Source organism: Salmo trutta, chromosome 38 (genome assembly GCF_901001165.1).
Source record: "Salmo trutta chromosome 38, fSalTru1.1, whole genome shotgun sequence".
Lineage (NCBI taxonomy): Eukaryota > Metazoa > Chordata > Actinopteri > Salmoniformes > Salmonidae > Salmo > Salmo trutta.
In genome coordinates this window covers 18,249,731-18,274,238 of record NC_042994.1, presented here as the reverse complement: position 1 = coordinate 18,274,238, position 24,508 = coordinate 18,249,731, and the positions used below count along the sequence as shown (strand labels likewise).

At 40.7% G+C, this 24,508-nt stretch overlaps 1 protein-coding gene and 3 long non-coding RNA genes across 5 annotated transcripts; 2 read left to right on the top strand and 2 right to left on the bottom strand.

Annotated features, from left to right (window-relative positions):
- Positions 1–1,307: 1,307 nt before the first annotated feature.
- Positions 1,308–3,439, bottom strand: LOC115178284 (uncharacterized). Its single transcript, XR_003872594.1, has 2 exons — positions 3,063–3,439; positions 1,308–2,856 (listed from the first exon to the last, which is right to left on the bottom strand). It is a non-coding gene; the product is annotated as an uncharacterized LOC115178284 (long non-coding RNA).
- Positions 3,440–3,633: 194 nt separating this feature from the next.
- Positions 3,634–5,107, top strand: LOC115178283 (uncharacterized). The gene is made up of 3 exons (XR_003872593.1): positions 3,634–3,773; positions 4,238–4,469; positions 4,725–5,107. It is a non-coding gene; the product is annotated as an uncharacterized LOC115178283 (long non-coding RNA).
- A 939-nt stretch (positions 5,108–6,046) lies between these two features.
- LOC115178280 (3-oxo-5-alpha-steroid 4-dehydrogenase 2) lies at positions 6,047–17,945 on the bottom strand. 2 transcript variants are annotated; one of them, XM_029739387.1, is made up of 5 exons: positions 17,457–17,936; positions 10,076–10,239; positions 9,342–9,443; positions 6,767–6,917; positions 6,047–6,590 (listed from the first exon to the last, which is right to left on the bottom strand). In XM_029739387.1, the coding sequence occupies exons 1-5, from the start codon at positions 17,732–17,734 to the stop codon at positions 6,524–6,526; spliced, it is 762 nt and encodes a 253-aa protein (XP_029595247.1). In that variant the 5' UTR covers positions 17,735–17,936; the 3' UTR covers positions 6,047–6,523. The 2 variants fall into 2 exon arrangements, with proteins under 2 accessions (XP_029595247.1, XP_029595248.1); XM_029739388.1 differs by lacking the exons at positions 6,047–6,590; positions 6,767–6,917; positions 9,342–9,443; positions 10,076–10,239 and adding an exon at positions 14,345–14,726 and having other exon boundaries at positions 17,457–17,945.
- On the top strand, positions 14,450–15,728 carry LOC115178282 (uncharacterized). The gene is made up of 3 exons (XR_003872592.1): positions 14,450–14,585; positions 14,858–15,039; positions 15,167–15,728. It is a non-coding gene; the product is annotated as an uncharacterized LOC115178282 (long non-coding RNA).
- Positions 17,946–24,508: the final 6,563 nt, after the last annotated feature.

Below are 24,508 nucleotides of genomic sequence, written 5' to 3'. Positions count from 1 at the left end.
AGCTCAAAATGGCTCAAAACAGGACTGCCAGATTATCTCTTCATTGCTCTAACCGAATGAATATTATTAAAATGCATCAGAATCTCTCATGGCTTCACGTTAATAACAAATTACTATCTAGTCGTCTGATTTTCTTTAGGAATGTTATATATTTTTTTTAAAACACAGTATTTTTCAGTCCAATTAGTACATAATAGCAACACGCATAACCACCAAACCAGACAGGCAAATTCAGGGCAGCTAAAACAACTTTATATAGAGCTATAGCTGAATGGAACTTTTTACCAATCCATATTTCTCAGGCACCTTCAAGAAAAAAATATAAGAACATCTAATGTAATAGACCATATGACTGGACAGCAAATAGAAAGTATCAACTGAATGTTAAATGTGTTTCCTGTCAGTATTTTAATTATCTGTACTGTCTACTTGTTGAATGTTTGTGAAGTCTTGATTGTGGTTGTTTGTAATGTCTTGTTAATTGGTGTTGGACCTCAGGAAGATTAGCTAGCGTTATGGCATTAGCTAATGGGGATCCTAATAAAAATGACAAAAAATTACAAAGTACCAAGACATGATGAACCCAAGACATTCCTTGATTTCTAAGTCGGTTGTGTGTGTGTGTGTGTGTGTGTGTGTGTGTGAGCGAGCGATTGGGGCTATTTGGTGAATTGGGGAGTGTCAAAGTGTGTACGTGTGGGTGTGTGTAGTGTGATAGTCGTCTCGTGACAAACGCATTGGTGACCCAGAGGGGTGTACGGCAGAGGAGGCTGGTGGGAGGAGCAGAGGAGGAAGGGCTCATTGTATTGGCTGGAATGGAATAAATGGAACGGTAAACACATCAAAGATATGGAAACCACATGTTTGACTCCATTCCAGTCATTACAATGAGCACGTCCTCCTATAGCTCCTCCCACCAGACTCCTCTGGCGTAAGGGCTGACATTACACAGATGAAACCACTAAAACCCCTTCTCTCTCTCTCTCACACACACATACATTGATAATGGCCAGACTGATGTGACTGCTAGAGTCTGGCAAGTCCAGAACAGCCCCCCTTATCCCTACACCCATAGGAACTATTTGAGTAGCCACAGCTGCATTGGGCAACATAGGTATTCCATAAATGAAGTCTGGGATTCGCTTTATCAAGTTGAATCAGTCATAACCTGACTCATCATAGCCTAGAACAAGACCAAACCAAACAGATGTTACTGGACCAAGACCCTGTACTTTCGTTGTCTCTGCATTGTTGGGAAGGGCCCGTAAGTAAGCATTTCACTGTTAGTCCACACCTCTTGTTTACGAAGATTTTAGATTTTTATGTACTTGTGGTTTTAAATTTGGTCATTGTTTGTTTAAACAAAAGACATTTCTTCATGATAGTCCATTTATTGAGGCCAACTTGAAGTGCATTGTCACAACTTTGATTTTCTTCACACACTGAGGTTGCTTGCTATTCAGTAAAGTATATTTCCATGGCTTTAGAAAACTGTCGGCAGCTTGCCCCACGGGGAAGATAGATCTAGATAAGCTTCTCCATCAATAGAGAGAACACGTCAGTGTGTCCCACCCAAGACATCTGAAATGGACCGTTTTGAAAGAAGCTCCCATTTCTCACAGCCTTTAAAAATGGGCCAACGTGACTTTAGTTCCTGGTTCTCATAAGAAGTGATGTATACTGTGGGGCGCAGGGAGTTGGGACTATTATGACTGATAGAGGCTCAGCTATCACTGGCCACTTAAGCTCGACTTCTTCATTGTACTGCTGCACCTTTTGTTCCCAACCACATTGTAACTAACCACAACTCCACTTGATGCAAAGTGTTCCTAGGTGACATTTTTCTGATTCAAAATAAAGTTTGCATTTAGCACAGGTATGGGCAACTTCAGTCCTCGGGGGCGGGAGTGGTGTCACACTTTTTACACATACCTAATCAAAACAGCTGATGAAACTAATTGCATTCTAAATTAAAGATCCTGATTAGTTGATTATTGGAGTCAGATGTGTTAGCTGGGGCTGGGGTAAAAGTGTGACACCAGTCAAGCCCCCGAGGACTGGAGTTGCCCATCTCTGATTTAGTACATACTTTGCTTTTTTCACATATTGTTAGCTTCAGGCCTAACTGAATAGATTATTTGGTAACACTTAAAATAAGGCCAACAGGTACTGTATAGGCTAATGCATTATTATGTGATCATATATAATGCTTTGAAGACATAAGTTGTGCTTTGCACCCCGACAAAAATATTGAACCGTTTCCAACGGTCCCAGTCAGAAATAATCGAAACAATTCTGTGAGTCTGTAATCTTGAATCTGATCCAAAAAGAATGAGGGAGTCGTCCACTTCAAGTGACTCCTTCTCCTCTTCACTCATCCTCGGCCAAGTTCAGGCTATAGCAGATGCCTCCTCATTCATTCCACACTAATCCTCTGTCGGTATCTGGTCTGCATCATCTGCAGTTCATGCCACCACCGAACCTTATCTTTCTAGCCCGTGTCCCAAGAGTATTACTGTCCAACTGTTGTGCTGCACAGACAGGCCATGACGCTGCTCCTCATCACCTTCCAGGCCTTGAACCTTCTACGTTCTTGTCCAATGATGGCTGACCACAATGCAGCTCTATATACAGTATCTTCTGTATAGCTACACCTCTTCTCTTTACACCACATTTTGTGTTCAGTACTTGTCCATTTTGGCCAGACTGGATAGTAGTAGACAGAAAACTGGTTCTGGATTCCACTCTTTTTTTGGTTTCCACAGTGTGTAGTCTGTTGACATTGTTGAGTAGGCCAATTAACCATATTTTACATGCATGCTTCCACAAATGTTTTATAATATTTCACTTTTCTTCCTGGAATTTGGGTCGAGAGACACAAAGGAAAAGAGAGAGAGAGATTCATCTGGTAAGAATTACATAGGCAGACAGCTCCCTCTGCTGGCCCAAACTTCTAATCAATTTTAGAGAGAAATGTTAACGTTTAACAACGACGAATTGTCAACATTTAACCAGCCAAATTAACATTAATATAGCTTCATACGCACATAGCTTCTCCTTACCACTTCAACATGACATTGTGCAAACGCAGGAACACAATTTCTCGTCCTGGCAACTTACAGGCGCAAATAGGATAAAGTGCCTTACTCAAGGGCACATCGACAGATTTTTCACATAAACCAGTGACCTTTCAGTTACTGTCCCAACGATAGAGATGGAAAGAGGCCTCATCATTGTATCCGTGCCATTTTGGCGTCTGTGACAGCATGGGCAGCGCCATTAAGGCTAACTCCATTTTGAAGTAGTATATTTTCTTCTTCACGATTGGCTGACTCCTCCTGATGACCCAGTTGCACATGACTCCAACAAGGTTACCAGGAGGGATTAGCCAATGAAGTTGGATGTCCCACCCAGTTGACTTGATTAAAAATAATGGCAGCCCGCAGTGGTATTGCCCATGCAAAAATGGCCTTTTGGCCACTAGAGGCCTTTATCATTCTCTATGGGACCAACGCTCTTAACCACTAGGTGGCTAAATATTGCCTGCATAATTATTATTATGTAGTTTGTAAAAACGTTTGTTTAAAATATTAAGTGGAAAATGTGTTTTCACTGAAAACATTTAATTTTCTAATATTTATATAAGAGAGGTTGATTATCTTTGCTGATATGATCAACATTACACAATTAGCTCATGTTTAGGCATCTTCAAGTCGACAATACTGCGAGGACCCATAAATGGTGGACGTACGAGAAAGAGCTGACTCTTGAAGGTGAGTAGCTAGCTAAACCTAGGTACACGTTAACAAACATTCAGTTAGCCTGCCAGCTTTTACATTTGGTGAAAGACGACATTACTGAAGGTCACAACGTGAAAAATGTGTGTCCTTGTATGTATGAAGCATTATGAATGAAGGATCTCTGAATATATCATAAAGCCAGCTGTTTCACTAGCAAAAGCTGTATTGAAAAGCTGTGCTAGGGCAGAGAATAGCCTTGTGCTCAAATGACTCAAATGGCAAATCTAACCCAAGCAAGACAGTTATTCGTGCTGTATTGCAATTTGATGACTGACCAGTTCAACAATTTAAAACTGTCAAGAAAAAATAAATGCATGGGACATGACACCCTTTCTAAAAAAAAGTCTACAGTTTGACTGAATAGCAGGTTATAATGCATTAACAAGTCAATGCTTCTTGACATACATTTTTTTTTCTCTTTATGTTTGTGGTTATAGTTGAGCCAAGTGCCTTTCAATCATGGGATTGCGGACTATCTGGAATAATTACAAAGTCTTGATTGTTATGGGCACGAGCCTTGGACTCATACACTGGGGTTGGTACAACGTCAAGTCGCACCCTGCGCTACACAAGAATAAACAGGACTATATGCCCGAACCAGGCATTGTGGCATATGTTTCGCCACCTCAAGCCCCTGCCAAGGCAAAGTAGCTGGTGAAGGAGAGTGAGGTAAGCATGTTGGAGCTCTTTATTTTTGTAATGTCATGAATCATGATTATCATCCTATCAATCTTGATGTATTATGTGACATTTTCTCTCTGCACTCTAATCTAAGGCATGTCAAGGTCTTATTGTAGCCAAATCATATTTAATGTAACTGTAAAGTGACACATCCTCCAGTTGTGTAGATCACCTTCATTCTGAGTTGCCATGGTAGGGGACCACGAGTATCTTGGATCCTAATTGTTCTCTGTTTTGTTCCAGTGACGTACACATCCTTCAGAAAGGACAACACCGACGTGGCTATATAGTGGACTGAGACTATGAAGCCCCAGAGCTGGTTGAGGAAGAACTGGCAGTGGGTGGCTGGGGGGGTCCTTCCTTGGCATCCATTTAACCACCTGGCTCATGCAGAGGGCTATGAGAAGCATCGCTCGCTCTGAGATGGCACTGAAAGAGAAGGATTCCCAGGAGTGACTAGTGGGGAGGCATTTTGCCAGTGGACTACTATCTGTTTAACGATTCACGTGTGGAGTAAATGGAATTGATTTCTGAACTCAAGATAATGGTGTAATTACTTGTGCTTGATAAGATGTAAATGTTATTCCTCTGTTAGAGATCAAATAAAACTATGAATTTCACAATAAGTCAAACTGCAGAGTAACTTGCTTACAGGTGTGCGGAGTATGAACATATTTCACCCAGGGAAGACCAGGGCTGCATTTCAAGACACTTTACAGACATCACATAATCAATTACATTTAAAATGTCAGCCATGAAACGCAAACAAAACTTGAGATTATATTAAATTAGGCCAACGAGTGGGCTTATGTACCATCACAATTGAGTGCAATATTGGGACCTCCATTCCTAACATGTACCATCCCTAACATCTCTATGGCCCGTTTCACACTACTGTGCTGACCCAAACCGTACTATGCTGGTTCAGGGATTTTATTTGTACATGCTCCTTTCCAGCATGGTTCCTGCAACTATGGTGAATGCGTAGCCAGGCCAGTGCAATACAGCTCAGCTGGCTCAGTAATGTGGAAAGAGTTTAATCTTTCCATCATCAGCACTGCTCTTTCTCCAGATCAGTGCCAATGAAGGAAATTAGAAAACCACCTTAAATTGAAATATTGATGTGGACTATGTTGTTGCGCTCTCTAAAACATGATACCCTTATGAAAACGCTTATACTACCCTCTAGGGCTGGAATTGGAGGATTACAACTACTGTCATGTCATAACACGTACTGTGAAGCTTGTCTGTCACGAACCTCAGTGATGCACTAGCTCGACTCTAGTTCCCACTAGCTCGACTCTAGTTCCCGAGGGTGGCATCTCTCTGGTTGATGGTTGATTGATGAATGGTTGATAATTGATTGATGAATGTCACTGCTTAGCCATATTGCATTTACATGATTTCCAGTAAGCTGAGGCTTTGTCCCACCTAACGAAGGATGACTTTGCCTTTGGACTTATGTAATCAACCAAGCAAGCATGACATTAAAAAGTGCAATAACATATGCAGCAGTTATTAATCACATAATATTTGATAAACTGCATAATAAAAACAGACCAAGGTTTTTTTTTCAGACCCAAGGTAAATAAGCAGAGGTTTAATGAGCCTTTCCAAAAGTGAAGTAGTTAATCTGTCCAAGAAATCACTTTTTGCACAACGAAGAAAAGGCAGTCAGTCATCCCTTTCGAATGAATTATTTTTTTCCTTTATTCTTTCAAGACCTACCCACCACCCCCTTTCTCTTCACCCTGAATTATTTATCCTTCATTGAGCTTTGACCATGCTGACCAAGCATTTGGGAGTATGGTATTACAGATCTGTTGCTGCAGGTGTGGAATATGATTTAGCTCTGAATACAATGAGATGATAGGAATATGTCTAGTTAATGAAAGCTAAAGCCTGGTCAAAATGGCTCTACAGAAAAGAGCAATATTGGACAAGCATTTCATTTCAGAGTTCAGTAAATGCCAAAATCATGGCTATGACTAATGATTTTAGCTAGGTCAGTCCATTAAGGCTTCTCTGGTTTGCTGTTCTTCTTATAATATGAAAGGTATCACAGCTTTCCTCGACTGGGGGTAGTCTTCAAACTTCTCTTGGTAGTACCTGAAAGAGATGAGAATGTCATATTGAAGGAATACTACTACCATGCTTTTCCATTGTAAAATGTCAACACAAGACAGTCCATGCTTATTGCTTCGCTGAAAGACCTATAGTTGTATCAATGTGAGTATGAGCATGAAGAGATTACAGAAGGCTCTTGAGGTTGGACCTGTCAGTACCTGTGGTGGTGGTAGGCCCGCGGTCCAATCGAGCACATAGTGAAAAGAGCAAAGGAGAACGTCGGCAGGGACCACGTTGCTAGGGCATACCCGCACCACTCCAGAATCTCTCCAAAGAAGTTTGCGCCGGAGACATACTCAAACATTCCCCCTGTAATAAAAAGTGTCAGACAGTTAATTCAGTAGTAATGAAGTAGGGTCTGTACACTCATACATTGAGAGTAGTTCACAACAATTCAATCCCTGAACTTTCAGACCCTACTTCATATCTACTACCTTTTTTGGACCCCATGTCAAGGGATTAGATTGTTCATTCACCCAAAGGTGAGTGAAAACAAATCTGCTGTGTCGCATCGTTCGGATAATGGTTACAAGATGTTCTTTTCCGTGAGGTAATGGCCCAGAAAGCTGGAATGTTTGCTTCCTGTGTTTCTTGGCGAAACTGAATGCCGTGTGTACGTTGCCCATAATCTTCTATGACCCTGGTGATTACATTAGCACTTAACTTCTTATGGAGGGTGGCAGTATTGAGTAGCTTGGATGACTGACGTGCCCAGAGTAAACTGCCTGTTTCTAAAACTGTTTGAATGATGTCTGTAAGTTTCACAGAACTCATATGGCAGGCAAAAACCTGAGAAAAAAATCCAACCAGGAAGTGGTTTGTAGTTTTTCAAGTGATTGCCTATCCAAACTACAGTGTCTATGGGGTAATTTTGCAATTCCTATGGCTTCTACTAGATGTCAAGTCTTTAGAACCTTGTTTGAGGCTTCTACTGTGAAGTGGGGGAGAATAAGAGCTCATTGGGTGAGAGGACTTCCAGCAGGGCATGAGCCTCAGCCATGCACACTCACGTGAGAGGTAGCTCAGTTCCATTGCATTTCTGAAGACAAAGGATTTCTCCGGTTGAAACTTTATTGCAGATTTATGATAAAACATCCTAAAGATTGATTCTATACATCGTTTGACATGTTTCTATGAACTGTAATGGAATTTTTTGAGTTTGTCTTACCTGCGCGTCGTGAATTTGGATTTGTGAACTGAAGGCGCGAACAAAAAGGAGGTATTTAGACATAAAGGATGGACTTTATCGAACAAAACAAACATTTATTGTGGAACTGGAATTTCTGGGAGTGCATTCTGATGAAGATCATCAAAGGTAAGTGAATATTAATAATGCTATTTCTGACTATTGTTGACTCCAACATGGCGGATATATTGTATGGCATGTTTTTGTGTCTGAGCGCCGTACTCCGATGGTGTGCTTTACCGTACTCCGATGGTGTGCCGTACTCCGATGGTGTGCTTTACCGAAAAAGCATGGTGTGCTTTTTCGGTAAAGCTTTTTTGAAATCTGACACAGCGGTTGCATTAAGGAGAAGTTTATCTAAAGTTCCATGCATAACACTTGTATTTTCATCAACATTTATGATGACTATTTCTGTAAATTGATGTGGCTCTTTGCAAAATCCCCGGATGTTTTGGAGGCAAAACATTACTGAACATAACGCGCCAATGTAAACTGAGATTTCGGATATAAATATGAACTTTATCGAACAAAACATACATGTATTCTGTAACATGAAGTGCTATGAGTGTCATCTGATGAAGATCATCAAAGGTTAGTGATTCATTTTATCTCTTTCTGCTTTTTGTGACTCCTCTCTTTGGCTGGAAAATGGCTGTGTTTTTTTGTGGCTGGATTAACTGGATTAACAAGAAATAAAGCTTTAAAATGGTGTATAATACTTGTATGTTTGAGGAACTTTAATTATGAGATTTTTGTTGTTTTGAATTTGGCGCCCTGCACTTTCACTGGCTGTTGCCATATCGATCCCGGTAACGGGATTCCAGCCATAAGAAGTTAGGCCCAATGCAGAAGTGTTTATATCAATATCACATTTTTACTGGGTAACAATTAAGTACCTTACTGTAATAGATTTCTATTAAAATAGGCAAAAATAGCTTTTTAGCAACAACAAAAAACCTTTCTCAAGCAATAATTTAGCCAGGACTGTCTGTGAATAGTCTGAGTGGGGAGGGAGAAACTAAAAACTAGCTGTTATTGGCAGAGAGGTTTGGAACTAACTGTTATTTGTCTATTAACCAATTTACCACATGCTGATGTCACCATGGAAAGCCAAAACTCATGCCCATGCAAACCTGCTGTGTAGATTGTATTTTCAACCAGCAATTATCAGGAAATAGTTTTTTTCCTCACACTTTTACAGTGTTAGTTTCATCAGCTGTTGAACAGTATGATATAAAACACAGGAAAAACTGAATTTTGACTGCACTGGGCCTTTAAATATCTTTCGATCAGCACAGGCATAGCCCTTACAAAGCAAACGTAAGTAGAGATAAAAGCAAAAGGTCACATTGACACCAGAATATTCTGAATATGCTCTGCTTGTTCTGTTTATCATCACATGGCTGTACAGACAGTGACTAACTAAACAGTACAGAACATGGTTAGTTATTTGGCTGAAGATTCACATTTTTGCTATTGTTTCACAAGACTGGAACAGTTGCCCGAAACACTGCCTGACATCTGTTAACCAGAATTCCATCTGGTACCTTGGGGAATCTTGTAAACAACTTCTCCGGGTTTTCTTAAATGTAGAAGAATGTGGTCGCTGTGAATGTTGATGGCCATTCCCAGGAAAAACATCAGCAAACCTGAAAAAAACAGTACAGGCTCTTAATGCAAACCACATTCTAGTTCTATAAAAAAACAAATGTTTGATCTGTTAAAATCGTTCATGCTGGCAGAAGCTTGTACAATGCAACCCCAAACTCAGACTTTGTCAACAAATCATTATTTCTATTCTTGTGGAAGGATACTGTGATACGTATCGTCCCATATCCTGCTGAGACCAAAAAATGCATGTTTTGAAGAATCTAGCCTCATTAACTGACCAATAAACACAGAACATTTGCAAGGAGGAAGCGAATGCCAACTTGTTTTCTCACAGTTCCAGGCCAAAAACCTCAAAGTTCTCTGGCCAGATTAGTCTCCCAGACTGCACGACTGGTTTTCCCGTTGTGTGTTTTCCTAACCAATTTTTAAAAAATGTTTTTGATCTCGGACTTCATCTACAGTAGCTCTAGCAGTTATCAAATGTTACCCTTTAAAGGGTGAAATTACATTACTTTGGAAATAAATCTATAGCATTTATTTAAGGCTTCAACATAGGATACCAAATGACTGTTAAATTTATGTGAACATCATCCAGGCACTGTAATATTCAGAATAAGGGCTGGGAAAAGACTGCGAAATCATTTCCGCTGGTATCTCAGATCTCACTTACCGGTGTACAGACGAATGTCGGTCTGCCACGCATCATCGTACGTGGCACAGTGGAGCATGTAGTGGCCTTGGAGGAAACCGTTGACAGAGCAGAAGACTACCGCAGAGAAGACAATGTAGAGAGGGGAAGGGCGGCCTTTGGTCAGCAAGGAGTAGATGAATGTTCTTGCAAAAAAATAGAGAAATCAAGTCAAAGGTGGGTCAATATAGCGCTGCTGTGTACAAACAATGTGAGTACCTGGAAGCCATGCAGGGCCGTGTTTCTTAAAACCTCTACGGGATCAGTGTCCCCCCCACGGGACGGTTGAGCTAACGTAGGCTAATGTGATTAGCATGAGGTTGTAAGTAACAAAAACATTTCCCAGGACATAGACATATCTGATATGGGCAGAATGCTTACATTCTTGTTAATCTAACTGCACTGTCCAATTTCCTCATGCTCTCTCCTGTTCTGTTGTTTAAGCAACTTTCATTGTCTAGCAGCCAAATGCATTATCCTAGTCATATTAGCAACAGATATTTCCATCGCTGTAGGGTACTAGGGGGTAACTAGTCCCCCCCTGTAATTCACATCAAAACCACAAGATGTCACCTAATTATTTCCGCAAACGTTCACTGGCTGCCATTGCTTTTGCTCAACCAAAAATGTCCTCTCCACATAACTTTTGGAGATATGTTAACAAAACAATTTTGTGGTAAATTGATACATTTTTTAAAACATTTTTAAAGTTGTAGCTATGTTTCAATAAAGTTAGATCTATAGATGTATTCTTTATATGCAAGTAGGAAACCCTTAAGAAAAATAATCCACCTATTTAGAGAGAAAAATTGAGAATTTTTGAGTAAATTAGTAATGTTGGATGAGTGTGTAAAACATGCGAAATAAATCATTCTCTCTACTATTATTCTGACATTTCACATTCATAAAATAAAGTGGTAATCCTAACTGACCTAAAACAGGGGATTTTTACAAGGATTAAATGTCAGGAATTGTGAAAATCTCAGTTTAAATGTATTTGGCTAAGGTGTATGTAAACTTCCGATTTCAACTGTATGAAAGTGACCTTGTCAACCACATTCAACAAATGGAAAGAGCCCTATTTGGCATAACATCATGGGACGTGAGAAGACTCACCTTCAATCTGGCAGAAAGGATGGGAATCAAGCACAGGTTCAACAAAGGAAAGGGGTATGCAGGGGTGGATTGGTTCAGTGGCTTCATGAAGCGCAACTCTAAACTGTCAGTTCAAGTATCGCAAGCAACCAGTCTTGCGAGACCATGGGCTTTAATTGAGGACAGACATTCCGCTAGCGGACCCCTCGCCAACACCCAATGGAATAGCAGGGCGCGAAATACAAAACAACAAAAATCTCATAATTCAAATTTCTCAAACAATCAACTATTTTACACCATTTTAAAGATAAACTTCTCGTTAATCCAACCACATTGTCCGATTTCAAAAAGGCTTTACGGTGAAAGCATAGCATTAGATTATGTTAGGACATCACCTTGACAAGAAAAACCACACAGCCATTTTCCAAGCAAGGAGAGGTGTCACAAAAAACAGAAATACAGCTAAAATTAATCACTAACCTTTGACAATCTTCATCAGATGACACTCCCAGGACTCAATGTTGCACAATACATGTATGTTTTGTTCGATAAAGTTCATATTTATATCCAAAAACCCCATTTTACATTGGCACGTGATGTTCAGAAAATGTTTTGCCTCCAAAACATCCGGTGAATGAGCACATCAATTTACAAAAATACTCATCATAAACGGTGATAAAATTTACAACAGTTATTGAAAGAATTATAGATACACTTCTCCTTAACCTCTACGGGCCACGGGGGCAGTATTGAGAATTTTGAAAGAAATATGTGCCCATTTTTAACTGCCTAACCCTAACCCTAACCCTAACCCTACACCAACTCAGAAGCTAGGATATGCATATTATTAACACATTCGGATAGAAAACACTCTGAATTTTCTAAAACAGTTTGAATGGTGTCTGTAAGTATAACAAAACTCATATTGCAGGCAAAAACCTGTGAAAAATAGATTTAAAAAAATGAGAATTTTGTGACTGTACTATTTAGTGTCATTGTTTTAAAGATACCACAGTGAGAAAGGATTCAGTTCGCAACTCCTACTGCTTCCACTAGATGTCAACGATCTTTAGAAAGTTGTTGGAAGCATCTGTCATGAATACAGACCGAATTAGAAAGCTTACAAGTTGACACGTCATCACTTCATTTTTTGCGCCTGCGCATGAATCTGAGAAGAGTGCCTTTGTCATTATCGTTTATTCTAGACACTTGATAGGTTGTGTGAAAATATTACTGATGTTTACTGATGTTTCACGTTAAAAATGGAACAAAAGATTAGTGCTAAACAACGTTTGACATGTTTAAACAAACGTAAATAGATTATTTACTAGGTTTTCTTTAGCTTTTCGACGTGACTTTACACTGCCCACCTCATTTTGTGGGAGCCTACTGAACGCTAACTATTTGGACATAAATTATGAACTTTGTCAAAAGAAACCACATTTGTTCTGGACCTGGGATCTCTGGCAGCGCCTTCTGATGGAGATAATCAAAGGTAAGGGGATATTTAGAATGTTATTATCGATATTAGATGATGCTAATGCTAACGGTATAGCTTAGCTTAGCATATAGCTCATTGTTGTTAGCATAGTACCCAGTTTATGCAAAATGTGATTTCCCAGTAAAGTTATTTTGAGATCTGGCCATTCGGTAGCAATTACGAGATGATAATATATTATTCTTTGAATGACAATATTATAATTTACCAATGTTTTCGAATAGTAATTCCGTGATTTGTAATGCTGGATTCACTGGGTGCATTCGAGCCGAAAAAAATTCTGAATTTCACCGCGACTGTAAATGCTGTTTTTGGATATAAATATGAACTTGATGGAACTAAGAATGCATGTATTGTATAACATAATGTCCTATGAGTGTCATCTGATGCAGATTGTCAAAGGTAAGTGCATAATTCTAGCTAGTTTTCTGTCTGTTGATGCCCTTCTTTGAATTGGCTAAACATTACACGCAGCTATTGTCAATGTACTCTCCTCACATAACCTAACTTTATGCATTCTCCGTAATGCCTCTGAAAATCGGACAGCGTGGTTAGATTTAGGAGATATATCTTTCAAATGGAGGAAAATAGTTGATTATTTGATTTTTTTGAAATGATTACTCTTGCAGTTTTGAATTCCCCGCCATGGTCACATGACAATGAATCCCAATACCGGGATAAGATCGGGATAAGATCCTCAACAGGTTAATGCAACCGCTGTGTCAGATTTCAAAACAGCTTTAGCACATTGTTCAATATTTGAATGCACATTGTTCAATATTCTGAGTACAGAGCTCAGCCATCAAAGCAAGCTATACAGTTACCCGCCAAGTTCTGGAGTCAACAAAACTCAGAAATAGTATTATAAATCTTCACTTACCTTTGCTGATCTTCGTCGGAATGCACTCCCAGGACTCCCACAAGAAATGTTTGTTTTGTTCGATAAACTCCATATTTATGTCCAAATACCTCCGTTTTGTTTGTGCGTTCAGATCACTATTCCAAAGGCACAATGCGCGAGCGCAAAACCCTAGACGAAAATTCAAAAAGTTCCATTACCGTTCGTAGAAACATGTCAAACGATGTTTACAATCAATCCTTTGGGTCTTTTTATCATAAATCTTTGATAATATTCCAACTGAACAATAACGTATTCATTACAGAGGAAAAAGAAGGAACGGCGCACCTGCGTGACCGCACAGTAAACAACTCATTGGCCTCAGGCAGTCCACTTGTTGAGTCAGCTCTTATTCTCTCCCCAGTCACAGTAGAAGCATGAAACAAGGTTCTAAAGACTGTTGACATCTAGTGGAAGCCTTAGGAAGTGCAAAATGACCCCACAGACACTGTAGTTTGGATAGGCAATCACTAGAAAAACTACAAACCTCAGATTTCCCACTTCCCGGTTGGATTTTTCTCAGGTTTTTGCCTGCCATATTAGTTCTGTTAAACTCACAGACATCATTCAAACCGTTTTAGAAACTTCAGAGTGTTTCCTATCCAAATCTACTAATAATATGCAAATAGTTTACTCTGGGCCCGAGTAGCAGGCAGTTTACTCTGGGCACACTTTTCATCCGAACGTGAAAATACTGCCCCGTCCCAAACAGGTTTAATAAGCTTAAGGTTGACCAGTTATCTAAGCCTATGCGGACGTTTTAAACAGCGTCAGGGAGGCCGGGGCCAACGAAGATTTGGACCATGGATGAGACGGGAATACAAAACGTCCAGAAACCGTTGCCTGCGGTGGCCACGAAGGGAGCCAAACAGGTTGCACGGATGACCAGCGCAGAGAGGGGCTTCACAGTAATTTGTGCTATCAGTGCAGCAAGGCAGTACGTACCGTCCCTCTTCATCTTCCCCCGGAAGAGGATGAACAAACAACTGCTGGTTGGAAGGGTGAGTGACTCAGGCTGGGTCAACAGTTCCATCTTTGTCGACTGGCTTCGCCACTTCGCCCACAGTGTTGGTTGCACCCCTGAGCAACCCCACATCCTCATCCTCGATGGGTTATAGAAGAGCCTGAGGTTATAGAGGAGCCTGAGCCCATTGCCAGAAAGAAAAAGTAATCTAAATGAATGAAAAGTAGCAGAAGCAGCATGTACTTGGTAGAAAGTGTTTATTGTACTAACACCGATGTATTGTTTTTCTCATATATTTTCAATGCAAAGAATCCATTCAACCACAGTGCTCTACCGCCGCCGCTGCCACCTCTACCGATACGGCCACCAGCTCTACCGCCACCATCACTAGCTCTACCTCCAACGCCACCAGCTCTAACGCCAAAACCTCTACCTCCACCACACCTTTCTCAATCACAACCTCCACCCTGAAGCCTACCCTTGCTCCAAATGTTGGTATAAAAAAAGGCAGCACTCATTTTAGGGATTATATATTTGCATATTGTGATTATAAGTGTTTATTGTACCAATACTCATGTGTTATTGTTTGTTTGTTTTTGCTTAAACCAACACCTGCAGCAGTTTATTGGAGTTGTCCCAGAGGCTCCAGGAGGCGAGGCCGAGGAAGGCAGTCTGTGGCTGTACTGACTGCCTCAATTTACAAAAGGTTGCTGGAGAAAAAGGCTCGACAGAAACATCAACAAGAAGAAAAGAGAGAGAGTAAGAAAACAAAGCAGGTTTTTCAAAAAAAGTTTGTCTCAAGGTTGTTGCAACACAACAAGACAAATCAGCCACCAAAGAAGAGGATGCAGAGTGCCTTTTCTGTGAGGTGTTTTCAGTCACAGGTGGGGACTGGATTAGGTGTGAGCAGTGATACGCATAGTGATACGCATAGTGATACGCATAGTGATAAGGTGATAAGGAGTTGGTGGATAGCTTCATTTGTGACCTATGTACAAATTAGAATTGTGCAATAGCAGAACAAAAGAAATGCAACGTCAATGTTACACTGAATTAGTAAAGTAATGAGTTATTGTTATTAAATGTTATATTCCAATGTTATTTAATGTTTTTAGTTATATTCCATTCCAATCTTATATTCGAATGAATATATTTCTTTTATGAATTAAAAACACCTATTGAAAATCTTTTGCTCCTGAATGTCATTTCAAGACTGCAGGGATGTAAATTTGTGCATTATTCCAATAATATTTAGTGAAATTGTACATAATGGATTGTAAGGAAAAGGAACAACAAAGAAAATGTATGTGCAGGTGAGTTAAAAAGAGGGTCTTTACATCAAATCTCCTCATAGTGCAGATATTAAAAGTGAGTGATGTGCAATCCCCTATATTTTATTAAAATAATTAAAATAAGACAACTAGACTTAGCTTTTAACTATTACTAAATAATTTCTAAATAAAACTGATGAAATGGATTTGAACACACTTGCGTGAAACACTATGCCTATTTCATGAAATAACTAAAAAAGTAAACTCTAGCCATCTATTTACCTTCATAATTTATTCGCCTAACCATGACCTTTATCCACATACCAATGTTTTCCCAAACATTTCTTGTCTTGTGTCAGCATTTAGACATTGTTCTTAGGTCGGGCTAGTTACACCGTTACCCTACAGACTGCCGATAGGTACTTATCACAGTAGGAGACAATTCCTTCTCTTGCTAGAAACAAAATACGTCATGTGCGCCTAGACATGTAGACAATACTTGCTACAAAGTTACAGAAAGCTACTCGGCTACCCCTAGTCCCGCCATCCATTATTTCCAATATAATGTACAGAACGTCGGCGTTTATCCCTTACGTGTACTCACTTTTTTTGTGGGCATTGCATATACTCACTTTTTATCACTATGCGTATCAAAGTGTAGTGTAGCGGAGGCATACGCCATAGCAATTAATAAGGCTGGTAGAACAGATCAGAATGTTTGGATCAAAATAAGCGCAGCATTGTGCACACGGCAGTAGACCTACGCGCAAATGTTCCAAAATGCAATTTGTGGGAAAACACCATTCTAAAAATGTGCACCACACATTAGAGCGTATCAGCAGTCAGATACTCGGTGTGTTTCATGCATAATTGAGTTAGAGAAAAGTTGCGTTGCTGAGATTTCTTACTTATCTGGATGATCGTGCAAATCGTCGAGGTTTCATTTTCAAAATGGCACAATTGAGAATAGTGTCGTACATTGAATGCATTCGTTTACCAACCAAATGACTAATGTTCTCTTTAATGTGATTCACCCCATTATTAGGAAACCATGATGGATGACTTCTTAAGTGTCCATGCAGAGTGATGATAAGACTTTTTCACTTTAAAATGTATGTCCAACCCCCAAAAAGTATTGCAAAGTTAATAAATAAACCATACAACTATATGCACAAGGAGTACTTTTCACAATTTCCACTGACAATTGTGCAAAAACATTTACTTGAAGTACAGTGCAAAGGATGGTAACAGATTGATGTTTTTCTCTGTTTTTACATCATACATTTTAAAGAGAAAAATCTGAGTCTAAACCTCACTCTTTTACCGAATGTCTCTCTAGTCTTCACTCAAAATAGTGAATAGGGGACTCTTCGTTGAATGGCCTGCATTGGTATTGCATACACGCAGATCAACTGTGTAGGAGGCAAAGATGAATGTTCAACACCTTTTAAGTGAAATAACTGCTGTTGCCCAAAAAACAGTTGTCCATGTTTTTCAGTTGATTTATGAGTTAAAAGATCCCAGACGCCATTGAAAGTTGGTATGTGGACATAGTCTCGTCCCACTAGCACAGATCTAATTCTGCTGTCTAGCCAGACAATACTAACAGATTGGGGACCAGGCTAATGTGGACATACCTTTGGAAGTAGTGCAGACAGAAGGTCCAGAGAAGCAGGTCTTTGCCCAGGCTGGGCTGTGTGTCAGTGGAGAGCAGAAGGAGCATGGGCACCAGGAAAGAAGGCAGTTCCTGGAGGAACCAGGCCAGCTTGGCAGGGCAGGTCCTCCCTGGGGTCCCATCCGAGGTCACGTAGCGTCCATATGGGGTCTGGAACCTGGTCTGCCGAAAGAGATACGCCACCCCACTGACGATGAAGCCCCAGCTGAGGTAGTGGATCACATTCTCCTTACACTCCATTATTATCCCCCTCTCCTTTTCTCCTTTCTTCTCCTTCTCTTTCTTCAGGTCCTTGGGTCCAGCAAAGCTTCCACGGTCTCCACGCTTTGTCAAGACCGAGTAGCCTCCATCTGTATATGCTGGTGTGAGACGTGTGTGAATGGGAGAGGCACACTTACTACTCCCAACTCCTCCCCTTTAAAACAACCAGAGTCTCACATGTTACAGGCATCTTTGAAATCTCAGAAGGATCATAATATTGCTGGTTAAGTAAGCGTGCTTTATGTAAGCAGTTTGTATGTAACTTATCTACAGTACTATAATTTATGTGTGAAATATCACTAAGATTAATTTTTTTTTAAACTTAATGAGTGATTACGTAATTTTTAGTAGTAATTTTTTTTTAAAGTAAAGGTTAACTTCCACTTACAATTCAGAATGAATAGACCTAGACAAAATCATGAACAACATTGCCCTCCAGTCTTTGCCTACCACATGTACCACTATAATGATGTTTTTCTAATCATGTGAAAATGATGAGTGATCAGAGTTGGCCCTTGGCCATTCAATCTCCTCAAGAATGTATAAAGTTTGCCATAAGGCACTCTGTCTAGAAAGGGGTAAATTGTTTAAAAAGGAGCTTGGCAGTCTTCCACTGTCAGTGACATTGTACTGTGAGAGAAGAGCAGGGTTTGGTACTAACACATAACAGGGATTACAAAATCAGATAAAAAAATAAAGCTACTAATTGGACAAAATTCCTTTAAAGAAATGGGAAATGTTTAATCGGATTACAGTTACATTCTTAAAAACAGCTGATTACATTTTAGATTACTTAATCTAATATCAAGATGTAAGTGTTTGTCTCAAACACACTAAAATGGCAGGTTTTCTGAAAGCTGCGCTAAGCCACACAGCCTGGGAATTTGATATTTTTTCTGCTGTTCTAATCTATTTGAAATCTAAAAAACTGCCAAATTTGCTCTCCTTGGTTGCTATGCACAGAAACTATTTTTAAACCAAAAACGTCAGATCCCCACTTATGGAGAACTGAATCATCCCACCTTTCGTCATGATCTTTGTGACAAAAGGACAGTAGTCAACACAGCTCCATCCAGTTCACTTCTCATGCACTGGGATGACACACATGACAAATCAAATTGTATTGTCACATGTGCCGAATACAACTGGTGTAGACCTTACAGTGAAATGTTTACTTACAAGCCCTTAACCAACAATGCAGTTCAAGAAAGAGTTAAGAAAATAGTTAGAAAATAAACTTAAGTAAAAAAATAATAAAAAGTAACACAATACAATAACAATAACGAGGCTATATACTGGGGGTACCGGTACCGAGTAAATGTGTGGGGGTACAGTTTAGTTGAGGTAATTTGTACATTTAGGTATGGGTAAAGTGACTATTCATAGATAATAGACAGCGCGTAGCAGCAGTGTAAAAACAAATGGAGGAGGGGTGAGTGGGGGGGTGTCAATGTAAATAGTCCAGGTGGCCATTTAATTAATTGTTCAGTCTTATGGCTTAGGGGTAGAAGCTGTTAAGGAGCCTTTTGGTCCTAGACTTGGCGCTCCGGTATCGCTTGCCATGCGGTAGCAGAGAGAACAGTCTATGACTTGGGTGACTGGAGTTTTGACAGTTTTTTGGGCCTTCCTCTGACGCCGCCTAGTATATAGGTCCTGGATGTCAAGAAGCTTAGCCCCAGTGATGTATAGGGCTGTATGCACTACCTTCTGTAGCGTCTTACGGTCAGATGCTGAGCAGTTGCCATACCATGTGGTGACGCAACCGGTCAGGATGCTCTCGATGGTGCAGCTGTATAACTTTTTGAGGATCTGGGGACCCATGCCAAATCTTTTCATTCTCCTGAGGGGGAAAAGGTGTTGTCGTGCCCTCTTCACGACTGTCTTGGTGTGTTTGGACCATGGTAGTTCGTTGGTGATGTGGACACCAAGGAACTTGAAACTCTCGACTTAGCTTACTCAGCTAAATCTCTAGTTTCCATGAAAATGCGTACACTAAAACCTACCTGTCTTTGCAGACCAATATACACGTGTTTTTGCAATTTTATTTGCACAATTGATCATCCAAATCATGAAATAATCAGATATCTCTTGGATCCATTGCATCTTATGTTATTGAAGTCTTTATCATTCCAGACTGTTATGTTAGGGTGGGTCAGACATTCAAATGATACTTTCCTCTTTTACTGGCCACAATTTACTTGGCAGCTCGGTGTAAACGGCCTATAATTGCACAATCAAATAATGAGTGTTGGGATGCTTTTCCTGGAACTTGACAGTGAAGTTGACCTTTCAGCCATGATGCTATTTAATCAAGAAGATGCAGCAGACAGTTAAGCCAGTACTTGCCCAGATGCTGGGGAGTTGGGGGAGCAGAGTTAGAGAGGAAACTGATCGTCTGCAGCATAAACTGAGGAGGCAAGTGCTGTCTAACCATTTAAGTAATCCACTATTTTTGAGTAATACAATAGATTTTGTTACTAATTACTTTTATTGTCATGTTATCTGTAGTCAGTAGCTGATTGAAATTTTTTAAGTAATCTGCCCAACCCTGGAAAAGTCACATTCAAACATACCAATGTACATATACAACTTACTTATCCTAATATTTAAACATGATTGTTTTGACTTTAATATTTTAAGGCGTTCCACATTTCTTACCTGTTTTGAATGATTTAAATCTTTCAAAGTCACTTGAACTTTTTTCACATTCTGTTGTGTCGGTGCCCCAGAGTTCCATGCATCCCCCCCCCCCCCCCCCACTTATCTACACACCATACTCCACACTTTTAAGGAGAATTTGTTTTTGTGAAAAAATGATACATAAAAACTAGAAAACTGAAATATCATAATTGGATAAGTCTCCACCCCCCTGAGTTAATACTTGGTAGAAGCACGTTTGGCAGAAATTACAGCTTCGAGTCTGTTGGGATAGGTCTCCACCAACTTTTCACACCTAGATTTGGCAATATTTGACCATTCTTCTTTACAAAACTGTTCAAGCTCTGTCAAGTTCCTTGCGGAGCGTTGATTGGATTTATGTCGGGACTCTGACTGGGCTACTCAAGAACATTTACCTTTTTATTCCTTAGCCACGCCACTGTAGCTTTGGCTGTGTACTTCAGGTCGTTGTCATGCTGATAGGTGAACTTCCTTCCCAGGATCAGCTTTCTTGCAGAGGGCAGAAGGTTTTCCTCAAAGACTTTTCTGTACATTGCTCCATTTATTTTCCCTTCTATCCTGGGGTCTTATTTATAAAGATTGTGTCCATTTTAAAGTAATTAAATATCAATTTCTGAAAAGACTGTGCACTCACAAAAACATTGAGATTTATAAACCTGGCGCACGCCATACATACGCATGTTTCCATTATAACTCAGACCTAAAACTGCGCGCGTGAACGAGCATTATGACTCCGTCTGAATAATGACAACCATTCACCTTTTATGGTGACAATAACGCCATTATTTGCTTTATACTTTGGAAGTATTGGAATTAGGCCAACACAGTATCTAAAGTAAATAGCAATTGAGAACTTGATCAAATGTCTTTCGCGGTGTCTAAATAATATTTTCTATTGCAGTGACATTTGCTGTATCTGAAAGACAAAAACAATAGCAAATTGTTGTGGACCTGTAAACCGATCATTTCAATTCAATAATGTTTTGCATTGACTTTTTCTCGAACCAAAATATGGTGCACTGCCCGCGAATTCTGAAACATTGTCTTCTCTGATTTTGTTTCTTCTATACAGTTGGCCTACTTACAGTGATAGCCTGCGCACTTCCATGCAAAATATCAACTGTCTGTTCACCTGTTAAATTCTACTGTATGTTATAAGGCTACTCTTGCCTTACTGCAATGCAATATTACACTAGAAACTGTGCGTAGCCTACGCATGGTCTAAAGTTTGCGGGAGGAAAAGAACTTCCTCACGTCAAGTTTAGTTTCTATAAATGCCAACTTTTGCATGAAAACTGGCGCACGCATGTTTTGTGCTTACACAACGTTTATAAATGAGGCCCCTGATGAGTGCCACAGTGCCTGACTATGAGAAACATCCCCATAACATGACGCTGCCACCGCCATGCTTCACAGTAGGGACGGTATTGCTTCACAGTAAGTGAAGTGCCATGTTGGATTTGCGCATTTAGGCCAAAAAGTTATGTTTTACTTTTGTCAGAATTTTTTTGCATTCTTCAAAAGGGATTGAATGTGGGATGGGAAATCTTGAGTAATGGCTTCCTTCTTGCCATCCTATCATACATGCCAAATTTGTGGAGCAGAGGAGGCTGGAAGGAGATGCTATAGGAGGACATGGTCATTGTAATGGCCGGAATGGCATAAATGGAAACTGAGTACCACATGTTTGATACCGTTACATTTATTCCTTTCTAGCCATTACAATGAGCCTGTCCTTCTATAGCTCCTCCCACCAGCCTCCACTGTTGTGGAGTGCTTGGGTTATTGTTGTCACATGCACACTTTGACCAGTCTTGGCCATAAAAGCCTGTTGCTCTTTCAAAGTTGCCATTGGACTCTTGGTAGCCTCTTTGATCAGTCTCCTACTTGCTCAGTCATCCAGTTTTGAGGGATGGCCTGATCTAGGCAGGGTCTTGCCATATACCATCCACTTCTTAATAATCGTCTTGACCGTGCTCCAAGGGATATTCAAGGCCTCTGAAATCTTTTTATACCCATCCCCTGATCTGTGCCTTTCCCTAACTTTGTCCCGGATTTCTTTTGAAAGCTCCTTGTGTAACGTAGATGCTGGGAGTCGAGAAGCAGGTGCAGGTGGTAAGTTTAATAAAACAAAGAACATTGAACGATACAACATAGGAGTAGCGTCTTGACATGAAACACAGAAACCATACTGCCTGGGGAATTAACCTAAGGGAGTGCCAGATAAAGAGGTAATTGAGTCCAGGTGTACCTCATGATGAAGCGTAGGTGCGGGTAATAATAGCTGCTAAGACCGGTGGTTAGTAAACCGGCAAGGTTTTGAGCCCCACGCATGGCTCCAGCCGCAGGTCAAAGCCGGCCAGAGGGAAGGGTCATGCCACTCCTACTCTGAAACAGTGGATAGAATCAATGTTGGAGGTAGCATCTTATGAACAAATGATGGCTAAGATCACTGGTAGAAACAACAGTCCTAGAAGCTGGACGAGATTTATTTGTCATGTTTCTAAGACTGGGAGGTGATTACTTATGCTTGTGAACCCATTTAGGTCTGTATTGGAAATTGCAGCATACTATTTGACTGTGTATATGTGCGCTGTTGGAGGATATGTCTTGATGTTTTTATGCTGTACAATGTTTTATTTTGTTTGTATGTGGAAAAAATGAAAAAAGAAACTTCCATCTTGCTTGGCGTGGATTCAGCCTCCTCGCTGTCCCTATGTAATCCAGGTTCTGATGGTCAGTAAGGATGATGAATGGGTCCTTGGCGCCCTCCAGCCAGTGTCAACCACTTCTCTAATGCCAATTTCACCGCCAGGAGCTCTCGATCGCCGACGTCGTAATTCCTCTCTGCAGGGGACAGTTTCTTTGAGTAATGTGCACACAAATACAATTTTTGTGGATTACCTTGTCGTTGAGACAGAACTGCCCCCACCTCTGAAGCGTCCACCTCCACCACAAAGGGTATAGTGGGATGTGTGTGTTTGAGCAATGAGGTGAAAAGTCCCTTCAGTGGGCGGAAGGCCTCGTCAGCTGCTGGACTCCACACCAACCTACAGGGACCACCCTTGAGGAGAGAGGTGAAGCGATGGAGATAAAGTTCCTGATGAAATGGCGGTAGAAGTTGGCAAACCCCAAAAAACATTTGAATAGGGTACGAAGCACCGGCTTCGGAAGGTGAGCGCGTACCTATCTCTGCCCTCCGGTGGATGATCGAAGATAACTCTGAACAGAGCCATGAACCCCTCAAATGAATCCAGCTCCTTCTCTCCTCTCTCCCAGACGGCTGTGGCCCATTCCAATGCCTGCCCAGTCAGCAGAGAAATAACCGTGGCAACCTTGGACCTCTCGGTGGTTAGGGCTTCCATCTGGTGTGCAAAGTAAAGGGAGCACTGTAGTAGGAAGCCACGGCATTTAGATGGGATGCCGTCATATTTATCCGGGAGGGACAAACGGGATTTGCTGACCTGGGCAGGTTGCTGAATGGGTTGGTGTGATGGCTTGCTGGGTTGACTGGTGGTAGAGTATCCTCCGCTTGTTGAAATCAACACCTCTCGGGTATGTTCCTAGATGTTGAACACTGCGAAGAACCTCTTGCGCCAGCTGGTCGTGGTGTTGACGAAGTTAGTATCCCTGTTCGTCGACCATCTGGGAGATGTTCTGATTTCTTTCTGGTTCCATTTGTACAGGCAGTATTCTGTAACGTAGACGCTGGGAGACAATAAGCAGGTTGTAAGTTTACTAAAACAAAGAACGATACAACATAGGAGTAGCGTCTTGACATGAAACAGAAACAATACTTCCTGGGTAATGAACCTAAGGTAAAGGTGAGGTAATGGAGTCCACGTGTGCCTCATGATGAAGTGCAGGTGCGCGTAATAATAGTTGCCAGGACCGGTGGTTAGTAAACCGCTGATGTCGAACACCGGAGGGGAGGAGCGGGAGTAGGTGTGACACCTTGGTTCTCATGGTTGAGTGTTTGCTTTGCAATTCACTACACAGGAACTGCTGAATTTATCCTGAAATCATGTGAATTACTACAATTTAACACAGATGGAGGCAAATTAAATTGGTGTG

Coding starts and splice junctions, on each gene's coding strand:
- LOC115178280 (XM_029739387.1), bottom strand. CDS start 17,734: ATGGAGTGTAAGGAGAATGTGATCCACTACCTCAGCTGGGGCTTCATC. Junction 10,240..17,456: donor TGTCTGCACTACTTCCAAAG/GTATGTCCACAT, acceptor TTTTTTTGCAAG/AACATTCATCTACTCCTTGC. Junction 9,444..10,075: donor CGACATTCGTCTGTACACCG/GTAAGTGAGATC, acceptor TGTTTTTTTCAG/GTTTGCTGATGTTTTTCCTG.